Here is a 13,962-nt window from a genome sequence, read left to right as displayed (position 1 = left end):
GACTCCAAGAGGAGATTCCTTGGGAAGACACACCTAGGATGCGAGTGGCACAGTCCCACAGCCTGCGGCCTCAGGGGTCACAGCACAGCCCACAGCATAGGTATCTCCCTCTCTCCTGTCGGATGATGCTGTAGGACCCGCACAGTTGCACCAACTCACCAGACAGATGGAAACCAGCCAACCCTGGAGCCAGAATCAAACCTAGGGATGGGATTTCCTCAGGACTTGGTTTTTCACACAGAACGAACACAGTTTCCATGTTAACTATTTGTCATCTAGAGATACAAGTCACAGGAAAAGCTGGATAAATGTTTCCTGCGACCACTTTTCAGATGCTCTTGGTTTCCCAGCTTCTTCCAGGGAGCCAGAGAAGGTTGTTGTGTGGGGCACCATGAGCTCATAATTGAAAACCTGCCACGCTCAGGAGCCGGTGGCTGAAGTGTGGATGCTCGGACCACCCATTTTACTTTGGTCACTGGGAACCTCCTGAAGTTGGCTAGGCTCTTTTGACATGAGCTTCATTATGGTGTGCATGTTACCTTGGACATACATGTCAAATTTTAATTGCCATTTAAATGCTATTGAGAGGAAGGACAGATTCTCCATGAAAGGACAGATTCATCCTGAGTTCCCCCATCTCATTTCCTGTTTTTTGCTCTCCAGCATGTTATAGAGCAGTAGGATGTCCCTTGCCAGATGATGACACCATGTTCTTGGAATTCCCATTGTCTTAGGGTTTCACTGCTGTGAACAGACACCATGGCCAAGTCAAGTCTTATAAGGACAACATTTAACTGGGGCTGGCTTACAGGTTCAGAGGTTCAGTCCATTATCATCAGGGTGGGAACATGGCAGCATCCAGGCAGGCCTGGTGCAGGAGGAGCTGAGAGTCCTACATCTCCATCTGAAGGCTGCTAGTGGAAGACTGACTTCCAGGCAGCTAGGACCAGGGTATTACAGCCCATGCCCACTGTGATATGCCTACTCTAACCAGGCCACACCTCCTAATAGTGGCACTCCCTGGGCAGAGCACATACAAACCACCACACCCATCTTCTGGAGCCATGAGTCAAATAACCTGCCACAGTTAATGGCAGAGACAAAATGAAAGCCTAAGACAGTTTTCCAGCTTTGTTACTATTTCCTTTCTTCTCTTTTCTCCTCCTTCCTGCCCCTTCCCTTGCACATTCTCTGTCCCTCCCTTCTTGCCCTTTCTCTTTTTTAAAATGACAGGGTCCCTTAGAGCCCAGGTTAGCCTTGAATTTGCTATGACATTGAGGCTGGCCTTGAACTCTTGATCCTCCCAACTTCCTCCAGTGGGCTGGGATTAGAGGAACATCTCACCGCTTTCAGCTTCTTGCTTTTTTATAAGGTATGTTTTATCTTAGAAAATGTTTATTTTGTATATGTCTAGACTAGAACTGGTATCAGCTATGTCTACGGTGATTTTCCTTTGTTAAAAAAATTCCCATCTACACTCAAAGATTCGTACTCAAAGAATGGATGGTTATTTGATCTTAGGAAGAACAGGTAACTGAGTACAGTCAGTGGCTGCCTCCTTCAAAACAACCTCTCCCAGTGTCTTTGTTATGACCATGTGTATCCTTCCCGAGATTAACAGGTGTTAGCATGTTGTTTCAGTTCTGTGTATAATATGATAGGGAAGGAATGTTAGATGACGCAGGGTAAAAATCTCACTGTAGGGCTGGGAGAACATGGTGGTTAAAGGTCTGGAAAGCATGCATATAAGAGTTCCGATGTCCATGATCCATGTAAATGGCACATGGGAATGGCAACCAGACGGGGACTTACAGAGCAAGCTGACTACCAGCTGACTAGCTGTGTTGGCCAACTCTGGGTTTGATTGAGAGACCCTGCCTCAGTGGATAAAATGGAAGAGTGATCCAGAATGCTGTCCCACATCAGCCTCAGGCCTCTACATGTGCTTGCAACACCTCCTACACACACACACACACACACACACACACACACACACACACACACACACGGGCCAACATATGTGTGAAGCATGCATTCACACCTGCACACCACACACATGGAAAAGTAGAATTAAAGTAGAATTACCACACCACTTGAAGATAAATTGGCTGAATCATGAAACTTGTTTCCAAAACTGTTGGCATTGTCTCCTGTGATGGTTAACGTTGACAGTCAATTCGTAGGGTCTGGAATCGTCTAGGAGGCAAGTCTTCAGGCACACCTGTGAAGTGTGTGCCTTGACTCTGTCTGCTGAGAAGGAAGAGCCACTTGGGTGGAAGGTGGGCTTCCCTGGGCTTGGGTCCTGGACTACAGGATATTTGATCACATTGCGAACCCTGAGATGATGCTATGTCCCGGAAAAACCTGTTTCCAGTTGTGGTGGGGCTCAGCCCTTAGTATATACCTTTATTTAGTCCCTCTGGCTGGAATACAGACACACTCTTAGCACACATCTTTAACCCCAAACAATGAAGGTAAAGTTAGTTTGTAGAAGAAGCACCCGTTTTTGAAAGTGATGCCTAATTGAGTGGCAGGCCAAGTGATGAATCAGAGAAAGATTTAACAGAATAGGTTATGCCCAACTCCCATGAGAACAGAGAGGAAAGAGAGGCTACTTAAGAGAGAGTAGCGCAGAGAAAGAGATAGAAAGGAGAAGGGGCAGTTTTACTGGGAGAATTTTACAGAGACAGGTTGCAGGGAGAACAAGCTAGACACAGATGAAGACAATGAACCAGAGAACGAGAAGGAGACAGAAGATCAGGACAGATTGCCAAAGTTAGTTTGAGGCCAAGCAGAGTAATTTAGCGAGAAGCGGAGAGAAGCCAGGTTGAATCAGTCATCTTGGAGGAGTTTGAACCAGAACAGCTGAGTTGAACCAACCAATCAGAGTTCAGAAAGAACTACAAAAGAGCGAGCATACTATTCAGCAGTAAGTCTCAGAGACAGAAGACATTCTAGACCTATATTAGATTGTATGGAGGCTAGAAGCTTCCAGGCCAAGGCCTAGGTTAGCGGACTGAGGCAGTAAGCCTCAGAGAGGACAATTAAACAGGAGAATAAGAGTTCCTATTACAGACTATGTGAGGAAGAGGAAGGTTCCTGGGCATCACCGTCCATGGAGACCCTCTTCCTGACACATGTGGCCAGCTGCTTCCATGCCCTGCTGTCCTGACTTCCTCACCACGATGGACTATACCCTCACTGAGCCAGAGTAAAGCCTTTCTCCTTAAGTTGTCTATGTCAGGTATACTGCACAGCAACGGAGGTAACCGTTGATCCCTAAGTTAAAGACTCCTCTGTTGAGGAATCCCCCAGTTCTTTCTGTTGGCCTGCCCTTGCCTCTGAACTTCAGACTGTTCAATTATATTGATGACTCATTACCTTCACCTGAATATGTGTTTCTAAAGAATGAATGGGCCAGCCCAACTCTTGGAAGATGAAGGCAGGAGGATCAATAATTCAAGGCCATTTTTAGCTACACAGAGCTGGAGGCCAGACTGGGCTATCTCAAGCAAAACGGCCAAAACAGAACAAATCAACGGATACAAAAACTATTAAAAAAAAGAAAAAAGAAAAAAAGAAAAGAAAAAAAAATAAGGCCTCTCTACGTAGTTCTTAGAACTTTCTAGGTAGACCAGGCTGGCCTCACACTCAGAGATCTGCCTGCCTCTGCCTCTCGAATGCTGGGACTAAAGATGTGCGTCACCAGGCCTGGCACAAAAACTTGATTTTTCTTTTAATCCCAACTTCCCTCTAAGTGTTCCCCATCTCAGTAAGTCCCATAAGTGCTCAGGTGAGAAAACTGAGTTAGCCCTGACTCCTGTCTCCTGTACCCAGCTCATCAGCAAACACCCTGAGACGTCGCTGAAATCTGTCTGCAGCGTGAGCACTTTGCACACCCTGCGACCTCTGACCCAGTGTTCCACTTCCCATCTCTTGGCTGGGCTCTCACAGTACCCTCCTTTCAGGCCTCCATGTTAATTAATGCCTTTGCCCTTTTATAATGTTTCTTTTCAACCTTCCTAACTCTGCTACCCTTTAATACAGTTCCTCATGTTGTGGTGATCTCCAATCATAAAGTTACTTCCTTGCTACTTCATAACTAATTTTGCTACTGTTATAAATTGTAATGCAAATGTGTTTTCAGATGGTCTTAGGAGACCCATGTAAAAGGGTTGTTTGACCTCAAAGGGTCCTGACCCACAGGTTGAGAACAGCTGTTCTACAAAGGTGTTGGGCTTTTTGTTTGTTTTCAGTTCTAGGAATCCAACCCAGGGCCAGGCAAGTGCTTATCAGAATCACACCTGCAGTCCCCGCTTTCCCCAGAATATTCTTTTTTTTTTTTTCTTTTTCTTTTTTCCTTTTTTTTTTTTTTTTCCGGGGCTGGGGACCGAACCCAGGACCTTGCGCTTCCTAGGTAAGCACTCTACCACTGAGCCAAATCCCCAACCCCTCTTTTTTTTTTTTTAAAGATTTATTTTGAGGCAGGGTTTCTCCGTGTAGCCCTGGCTATCCTCAACTCAATATGTAGACCAGGCTGGCCTCAATCTCACTGGGATCCACCTGCCTCTACCTCTGGAGTGCTGGAGTTAAAGGTGTGGGACACCATACTGGGCCTGATCAGTATTTTAAAAATTACATTTGAGTTTGCATTTATTTGTGTGTGTGTGTGTGTGTGTGTGTGTGTGTGTGTGTGTGTGTGTGTACACATGCCATGGTATGCATTTGGAGGTCAGAGGACAACTTGTCGGAGTAGAGTAGCTTCTCTTCTATCATGTGGACCCCAGCATCACACTGGGGTCCATTAGGAGTGGGGACAAGCAACTTTATCTACTGAACCAAGTCACTGACTCGATCTTTAAAGCCATGATATTAACATTTAAGTGTAATGTTTACTATACGGGTATTTTGAGTAGTAACTTACATCAACTACCTATTATCAGAAGAGTGCCATGTAACAGGCTATATCAAATCTCAGTCATGTAGCCAGACATCATGGTGCACATCTGTGATTGTGATCACTTGGGAGGCAGAGGCAGGCAGACCAGGAGCAGAGCTGCTAACAGGAAAGGACCAGAATAAGGAGTCCGCTATTGCTCCCAACCAGGCCCGCCTTGCAGTCGTACCAACACCCAGAGTTGGATTCAGAGTCTGGATCTGTCAGTGGATGAAAGCATTATTTGGAGAAGAGCCCTCAGGATCTAGTCTCTGGAAACACTCACTCACAGGCCGAGCTTTGCACTGCCGAGCTAGGCATCTTTCTACACAATCGAGCAGGCATACAAGCAAACTCCATAGATGTGCACGTTGCCCTCCCCTCCGGTCGCTATGAGAGCATGCCCGGACTAACCTGCTGGTCTAGGAGGGAACCTGGGGAGAGGTGGGAAGAGGGCAAAGGCTCTCACCAGCCCCATGGTAGAGAGCCAACCTCAGCCAATCCACAGAGTTGTAAGAATAGCTGCTGTCTTATGGCACTGATTGGGGTTAAGGCATTTTGTTTTGGTTGGCTTAACCCAACCCAGGGCCTTGCGCTTCCTAGGCAAGCGCTCTACCACTGAGCTAAATCCCCAACCCCGGTTGGCTTAGTTTTTGAAACAGTGTTCCTATGTAGGTCAAGCTGGCCTCCAGCTCACTATGTGGCTAAGCCTGGCCTTGAACTCCTGGTGTGCTTGCTGCCATGACGGGCTGAGATCTGAGAAACCACAAACAAACAAAAAAATCCTTCCTCCAAGATGTTGTTTCTGCCAGGTATTTGGGGAAGAAAAGCCCGTGTGTAGCTGCTTTCAGTGTCTCCGGTTCACACCTCCTGCACAGACTCCAGTGATCCAAGTTAAGTTCAAGCTAGACTGTTGACATTGGCGGAGGTCAGGAGGGCATTATTCTAAACAATGATGTAGGAAGTGAATTTCTAAAGTAGCACATAAGTCTAGTGTTACGTGGTAGGCTTGACCCTAGGACATACCGAAGCACATGCCAACAGCCTGGTCTCCGTACCCCTGTTACAGGGCCTTCCTAGCTGGCACACTCCGCCCCCTCCCCAGAACTCTCCAGCCCAGGAGGTTGGGCTGCTCTTCTCTATACAATCCAGTCACTTTGGTTAGCTGCTCTCTTTGGGCCTCCTGCTGCTGCACCTGGTCCCTCTCTGTCCCCTCTTCTCCCCTCCCCCCAACCCCACAGGGCTCAGGGTCATGTCACGCCCACTCTGGAGTCTCCCAGAGTCCCTGGCTTTGACTATGATCGCCCGCATTTTATAATACACGTCTCCTCCAGCATCCCTGGGCAGTCATCTTTCCTTTCCTTTCCTCTTTTTTCCCACTCTGTCTTGTAACTTCTCAGGGGCTGTTCTCGTGACCACACTCACAAACTGTAGAAGGCCAATGTAAAACTTGTAGTCAAACAACTCAGACGCATTTTGTACTGAGTATGTATATGGATGCACATGCCTATGGCTGGCTAGTTCTATGTCACTGTGACACAGTTAGAGTCACCTGAGAGGAGGGACCCTCAATTAAACAAAGGCCTCCCTCAGACCGTGCTGTGGGCAAGCCAGTGAGGCAGAGGGCGCAGCCCACTGTGGGTGGGGCCGCCCCTGGGCTGGAGGTCCTGGGTTCTATGGGGAATCAGGCTGAGCATGTCAGGGGGAGCAAGCCGGTAAGCAACACTCCTATTTTGTCTCATGACGTCTAAGGTAAACGTCTGGAATCTAGGCTATCATTCTAGCGTTTCTTTTTAAAACAGCTCTATTGTATCTATGGTATGTATTTTAAATTGACCACTTAGGCTGGCCTTGAACTTGCCATGTAGCTGAGGTCATTGAGGATGATCTTAAACCCCCGGTTCTCTCCTCCCTATCTCTTAACTCCTGGGATTATGCCCTGGAGTCTATATTTAAAAAAGAAAATCTTTCTTTCCTTTTAATGATTTATTTTTTATTTTGTGTGCATTGGTGTTTTGCCTGAATGTATGTTTGTGTGACAGTTTTGGATCTTCTGGAACTGGAGTGACACACAGTTGTGAGCTGCCATGTAGATGCTGGGAATTGAACCCGTCTTTTGGGAGAGCAGTCAGCATGTTCTTAAACACTGAGCCACCTCTCCAGCCCCTATTTTTTTTTTTTTATAACTAATAAGTATTGTGTTCTATGTAATTTAGGGGGTGGGGACTTCTCACTTCTTGTTGCAATTTTGGGAGAGAGTTCTCAAAGGTCTGGTATTTTCTATTTTAGTTTTCGGTGTGTGTGTGTGTGTGTGTGTGTGTGTGTGTGTGTGTGTGTGATTAATGGTTTCATTCTGTAGTCTAGGCTGGCTCTGAACTCTTGGAAATCCTTCCTTACTCTCCAGAATGTTGGAACTTCAGGTGTGAGCAACTGTGTCCCACTTTTGCTCATCCTGCTGGTGACATATGCTTGCCCAGGGGTGACTTACTGGTCAGGCAGTGGACTGGGAACCACATGAAACTTACGAGAGGATCAAGGGAGGCCTGAAAGCTGTGGCTGCAATTCTGGCCCAGTGTGGCCCAGGCAGGCTGCGGCTTCTCTAACTGGACCTTTGTTTTGTGGGTGGGCAGCCACACCCAACACTGATATCAGGTATGGCAGCTCCCTTGAGTGGTTTGTGTTACTGTGGCGACCCCTAGCGGAGGGAGGCACAGAGGTCATGAGCGTTCCGGTTCGCGAGCCATTACACTGTTTTTCTGGTTAGAATACTCTTCAAGGGCTTAACAAATATCCTTTACAGAGATGGGAAACAAGGCTATCCCACTAACGAGAACACACTTTCTCACATAAATAACACACATCTAGACAAAGTCTGATGTTTTGTTTTTCATGTAGCCCAGGCTAACCTCAAACTCCCTATATAGATAAGGATGACTTTGACCCCTCTCCACTCCCTCCCCATTCTCTTGCTTCTATCTCCCAAGCACTGTGATTATGGGGTGGGCGTGGCAGATGATAAAGCACGATAGTCAGGCACCTACCAAGTGAACTATGTCACCAGCTCCTAACCTGTTTCCTCTTGTTAAAAAAAAAGTTGCAATGCTAGGGACTTGACCAGAGCCTTGTGTGTACGCAGTAAGTGACCTGCCACCGAGTCACTTTGCTTTAAGCATGTGGTTTCGCTTTAACTCACACCCTGAGTCTCACTGCTACTATCTCTTCTGCAGGCTTGGTGGCCCGTGCCTATAACCACCACTCAGGAGGTGGAGGCAGGAGATCAGCAGTTCAGGGTCACTCACAACTACACAGTGAGTGTGGGCTCTGTGAGACTGTCCTCAGTCACCTCTCCCACGGGGGTGGGGTGGGGGTGTGGAGGTGGGGAGACCGTTCTCTCTAACCCTCGGCTTTGAACTGTAACCTGTCCACTTTTCTATTTCATCCTCTTCCCTACCCCCACATCCGCAGCTGCCCTTGAGTCTTCTTCCCCATTTCCACCAAATATTATGGGCTGCGGTTGTCTTAGCAACTTAGCACAAAACACTGAGCGCCTGCATGTCCCATGCTGTCTGCTTTACTCTAGGAAGCAGTGACATCCATCATCCTGTGTTTCAGCCTCGAGAACTGAGGGGCAATGAATGTGGGTAGGCTCAACATGGAGTGAGGTTAAAAGTCTGAGCCAACTGTGTGCTTTAAGACATGGTTGGGCTATGTTAGGCCAGGCAGGTAATCCTCCTGCCTCACCTCCCAAGTGCTAGCGTTAGAGGAGTGTGCTGCCTCGTTTAGCTTTGAGCCTGTTTAGCTTTTGAAGTCTTTAAGGAATGACACTTAGGCTCTAAGTGAAAGAAAGTGACCTTAACAATAATGGAATAGAAAAGCGGGTCAATTCAGCTGCTCAGTCACTCTCAGAGGCGATGTCCTGGGTAAGCATTCTCAAGGGTTCAAGATGTCTGCTCAAGCGTTCCACCATCACCTCAAGGACCATCTAGAGGCAGAAAACAACCTCATCTCCTCTTGTGTCTCTCCTGAGGATTGAAGGCTATCCCCCAGGTCCGGCTACGGCATATTTCCTCCATCTTATCCAGAGGGTTAGTAGCCCAGGCTAACAATCTAGAGAGTTTTAAAATGCAGAGTTGGCTTGTCTGCTGGTTTCAGTCCTTTATCCTTACACGACTCTCCTTCCCTGAACTCTCTGAGTGGGGGCCTCCTCTCTCCCTCCCACGGCGTTACCACTCACCAGCATTCTGTGTCAGAAGGCGAGGCGTCCTCCTGAGGCCTTAGTAGCTGCTCCTTTCACTTAGCTCAGCGAGGCTGCTGACCCTCAGAGCCTTAGTAAGCTCAGGCATTTTAACCCTCACACTGGAGATCGGAGAAGTTGGGGGCAGAGGAAGTTAAGGTATCTACTCCAAGAGGTTGAGGCCCTCAGACAGAAGCCAAGGCCTGCTGGGCCTTACGCCCCAGTTCTTGCCCCCGCTCCACATTCTTCTGAGTTCATATCTCTGTGTCCTGGGTATATACTTGGGTGGTAGAGGACTTGCTGAGCATGTGGCAGGTCTGTGTTTCCAGCTCTGGCATACAGGTATAGATTAATTTGGGCTTCAGAGCAGGTGGTAAACAATACCATCTGCAGTTGCACATGAGGACAGCGGCTCAGTTTTACCCAGAGGCTCATGGACCTTCTGCATGGTGCATCCTGCCATCCTCAGGGTGCTGAGCCGAGCAGGGCATATCAATGAGTGGATGGAGTATAGCAGCCATCCAGTAAATAACCCCTGTATTAATTCCAATTACCTTACTGACCATGCCTACAGTCTCTAGGCTTGCCCCGTCCCCACCCCATTATCTCTCTCTGGATGACTCAAACTCTTCTTGAAGCCTCTTTCTACAAGCCTCACCGGGTACCACAACCCCCTCTCTTCAGCCAGGAAGGGCCTAAAGTAGGGAATCTTTTGAGATAGAGCCAAATGGCCTGGCAGGCCTCATCCCCCGCCTCCCACCTAGAGGCTTCGCAGGATGAAGGCAGCTATTCCCCTCAGCCCCTGCCCTGCTCCATGTGCCAGCATGGCACTGGCCCCAGGGAGACCAAGAAGCTGCTCTCCGTCCTGGTCTGCTGGCTTGGCCCTAGCAATCCCCACCCTCTGCCCCGCCCCCTTCCTCCGGCCCCATACCCCTGGACACGGTACACAGGGCCCAGAGTCCCTCCTGGAAGGGAAATAGAAAGAACTGCTTCGGTTCCCATGGCTATGGTCAACACTTTCATCCCAGGGCTCAGCCCTCAGAATCCGCACTATATTCCGGGGTAAGACGTCTCCCCAGAGTGCTCTCCTGCTTGCTTCGGGAATGGGGCTTGGGATACAGGATGGTTCACTCAGACAATGGGGTCAAGCTGACTTGAGACCGGGGTGTCTGTGGTGTGCCATGGAAAAGGGAGGCGAGCGGCTTTAAGAGCTGGGTCTAACTAAGCTTTGTGTTGCCTTCCTCCATGGAAACAGGGCGAAAGCGGGAGGGCGGGACACCCAGGCAGAGGGCTCAGGAGTGCGTGTTCCGGGGCTGGGGAGGAGTAGCTGCAGTGATCACACAGGCCCTGTCCCCAGCAGGTAAGAGACAAAGAGCAACAAAAAATGACCCACAGTCTCAAGCGGGGTGTGTGTGTGTGTGTGCGTGTGTGTGTATATATGGTGTATGTGTGTGTGTGTGTGTGTGTGGTGTGGTGTGTGTGTGGTATGTGTATATATGGTGTATATGTGTGCGTGTGGTGTGTGTGTGTATATATGGTGTATATGTCTGTGTGGTGTATATGTGTGTGTGGTGTGTATGTGTGGTGTGTGTGTGTGGTATGTGTGGTGTGTGTGTGTGGTGTATATGTGTGTGGTGTGGTATGGTGTGGTGTGTATGTGTGTGTGTGTGTGTGGTGTATATGTGAGTGTGTGTGTGGTGTATATGTGTGTGGTGTATATGTGTGTGTGGTGTGGTATGGTGTGGTGTGCGTGTGGTGTGTGTATGGATATATGGTGTATATGTCTGTGTGGTGTATATGTGTGTGTGGTGTGTATGTGTGGTGTGTGTGTGGTATGTGTGGTGTGTGTGTGGTGTATATGTGTGTGTGTGGTGTATATGTGTGTGGTGTGGTATGGTGTGGTGTGTATGTGTGTGTGGTGTATATGTGTGTGTGGTGTATATGTGTGTGGTGTATATGTGTGTGTGGTGTGTATGTGTGGTATGTGTGGTGTGTGTGTGGTGTATATGTGTGTGTGGTGTGGTATGGTGTGGTGTGCGTGTGGTGTGTGTATGGATATATGGTGTATATGTGTGTGTGGTGTGTATGTGTGGTGTGTGTGTGGTATGTGTGGTGTGTGTGTGGTGTATATGTGTGTGTGTGGTGTATATGTGTGTGGTGTGGTATGGTGTGGTGTGTATGTGTGTGTGGTGTATATGTGTGTGTGGTGTATATGTGTGTGGTGTATATGTGTGTGTGGTGTGTATGTGTGGTATGTGTGGTGTGTGTGTGGTGTATATGTGTGTGTGGTGTATATGTGTGTGTGGTGTGTATGTGTGGTGTGTGTGTGTGTGTGTGTGGTATGTGTGTGGTGTATATGTGTATGTGTGGTGTGTATGTGTGGTGTGTGTGTGTGGTGTATATGTGTGTGTGGTGTATATGTGTGTGGTGTGTGTGGTGTGTGTGTGTGTGTGTGGCGTTTTGTGTGGTTGGCACCTGCCTGTGTGATCCAAGCATGGGTGTGGTGTAGAAGGATCAAAGGCGTCTGGTCAGCCTAGGCTGCAGAGTGACACCCGGTCTAAAAGTGAACACACAAGCACACTGCAAGTTCACAGCAAGAGTATGGCTTTGCTGCCTGTGTCAGGATGGTGGCAGTGGCAGGGTCCGTCCTGGAGCTAAGGGGTGGATTCTGTACTTCAGGTACACCGGACACTGCCCACTGCTTCGGTTCAGCGTGGGCCAGACCTATGGGCAGGTGACTGGTCAGCTACTCCGAGGCCCTCCTGGTCTAGCCTGGCCTCCTGCTCACCGAACACTTCTGCCTCCCATCCGGTCTCCAAGATCTCCTGTGATCTCCAGGAGGAGGCCGCCTCCCAGGCGTGGGCACGAAAGGCTCAGCTCCAGCGTAGTCCCTGGGTATACAGGTCTGTATACAGGTCACAGTGGGTGTCCCCTTGCAGAGAATGTCCTGGACTAACACATCTTCTTCTCCGTTAGGCTTTATACCACAGGCACGGTTCATTTTTGCCAAGAATTGCAACCAGGTTTGGGCTGAAGCTATGAGTGATTTTACACAAAGGCGCGGGGCACAGGAGAGTCCTGAACTCCAGGAGGCCAAGGGAGAGGAGGAGGTGGAGAGGGACCAAGGGCCGGAGGCAGAGGAGCCACAGCTGAAGCACGAGTTGGCACAGGTGAGATGGGGCAGGGCTGGTGGGGCAGGGCTGGGTGCCCGCTGTCTCCGGGGAGCCCGAATTTTGTTTTTTCTTTCATTAACTTCTCACCAGACCTCCCCCTACTCCATGGATGATACAGACCCCCAGAAGTTCTTCATGTCAGGTGAGAGCAAGTGGGCTGTGACCGAAGGCGTGAGGAGAACCCCAGGATCCCCTGACTCAGCGTCACCCTCCCCCGCCCCCAGGCTTCACTGGCTACGTGCCCCGTGCCCGCTTCCTCTTTGGTTCCAGCTTCCCTGTGCTCACCAACCAGGCGCTGCAGGAATTTGGACAGATGTGCTCCGGGGGCAGGGTGCAGAAGGACCCCAAACCTCTTTCCCCACTCCCTAGGCCCAACTTTCAGAATCTGGGTCTTCTACCTCACTATGGAGGTTACGTGCCAGGTGAGAAGAGTCCGTGAGAGGCTTTGGGAACTGTGATATGTGCAGACGGGGCAGGGTGCTTGGGGGATTGGAGTAAACAGATGGCGGAGACAGGTCCGATCTGTGATCTCTGATTTGGCTCTAGAGAGGAAACTTGAAGGCAGCTCAGCGGGGAGTTGGGGGCAGATTTTAAAGGGCAGTTTGGAGTCTATGCATCTGGCTGGGAGTTAACTGGCTCTACATGACAGACTCTCTCGGCCACACAGGGTATAAGTTCCAGTTTGGTGGTACATTTGGGCATCTTACCCATGATGCCCTGGGCCTCAGCATCACTCAGAAACAGCTCCTGGCCTAAGTACCTGGATTCCAAATTCTCTCTTCTCATCCTAACTCACTGATCCTTTTGGAAGGAAGGGAGGTGGGTGGGGGAGGGGCACCAAGAAAATGGTTTGGAGGCTGAGCACCTTTTTATTATTAGGTGTAATAAATAAATAATAAATAAATAAATACATAAACAGAAGCCTGGGCTCCTCCTCCCTCTTCTGACGACCAGGCATTGGTCGCTGCCTATTTACAGCACAGGGGGGCTTAGGACTCTAGCCCCAATACTGCTATCCATCTTCACTTCATCCGGCCAAGTGAGCCTACAAATGGCCTCTGGGCCACCTCCTTCCAGACTTGTCTACACCCATGGAAATGTTGGCCCAGCTGGGCCAGGAAAACTCTTGGCAGCCCAGCACTGTGTCCCTCCTCTCCTTCTCCGGGTGGAGGTCTGGGACAACTGAGGAGGGGTGACTAATACTGAGCACGGGGAGCAGGCGCCAGCACAGAGATATGTGGCCCCCAGCTCTCAGCATACTTTGTAGCCAAGCCTAAGGGCTTGGGAAAGACTCTCAGGCTCTGAGTCTCGGGGGATATGAGGGTCCCTGAGGCCACCAGCATGCACAAGGCCTCAGTTTTGGCTGTTCCCAGGTGAACTTGGAGTTGGGGTCAATGTCACATAGGCCAGAGGTACCAGGCCAGTGTCAGGGCCACGGCTGCAGCACAGCCAATCTCCTCCTGCTGGTCCCAGCACCCGGAGGATATCTCCTTTGTGGAAGCTCAGTTGTCCAGGGCCTGTAGCCAGATGGTGGCACAGCGCCTGCACCTCGCTGGAGAAACAACAAGCGGGGGTCGGAGAAGCCCTATCGACAGCCAGTCTAGTTTCCCAACGCTCAA

The 13,962-nt window shown here is 49.5% G+C and overlaps 2 protein-coding genes across 15 annotated transcripts in view; one reads left to right on the top strand and one right to left on the bottom strand.

Moving 5' to 3' along the window:
• Nucleotides 1-6,697: 6,697 nt before the first annotated feature.
• Nucleotides 6,698-13,264, top strand: Cimip2b (ciliary microtubule inner protein 2B). Of its 9 annotated transcripts, none has more exons than XM_039111008.2 (6): nucleotides 10,084-10,232; nucleotides 11,850-12,073; nucleotides 12,147-12,340; nucleotides 12,434-12,485; nucleotides 12,614-12,765; nucleotides 13,011-13,264. In XM_039111008.2, exons 1-6 carry the CDS (start codon nucleotides 10,171-10,173, stop codon nucleotides 13,140-13,142), a joined length of 816 nt encoding a protein of 271 aa, XP_038966936.1. In that variant the 5' UTR covers nucleotides 10,084-10,170; the 3' UTR covers nucleotides 13,143-13,264. The 9 variants fall into 9 exon arrangements, with proteins under 9 accessions (XP_063144600.1, XP_063144601.1, XP_063144599.1 ...); XM_039111007.2 differs by having other exon boundaries at nucleotides 12,568-12,765; XM_063288533.1 differs by having other exon boundaries at nucleotides 12,147-12,353; nucleotides 12,427-12,485; nucleotides 12,636-12,765.
• Nucleotides 13,193-13,962, bottom strand: part of Rusc2 (RUN and SH3 domain containing 2) — a 47,133-nt gene continuing 46,363 nt past the window's right edge. For all 6 annotated transcript variants that reach the window (XM_039111004.2, XM_039110999.2, XM_039111001.2 and 3 more), the window contains one exon: nucleotides 13,193-13,895. In XM_039111004.2, coding sequence (XP_038966932.1) covers nucleotides 13,697-13,895 — 199 coding nt within the window. In that variant the 3' untranslated portion in view covers nucleotides 13,193-13,696. The remainder of the gene's footprint in view (nucleotides 13,896-13,962) is intronic.

Source organism: Rattus norvegicus, chromosome 5 (assembly GCF_036323735.1).
Source record: "Rattus norvegicus strain BN/NHsdMcwi chromosome 5, GRCr8, whole genome shotgun sequence".
Classification (NCBI taxonomy): domain Eukaryota; kingdom Metazoa; phylum Chordata; class Mammalia; order Rodentia; family Muridae; genus Rattus; species Rattus norvegicus.
The sequence above is the reverse complement of the archived record's forward strand: the minus strand, read 5'-3'. Positions and strand labels throughout refer to the sequence as shown.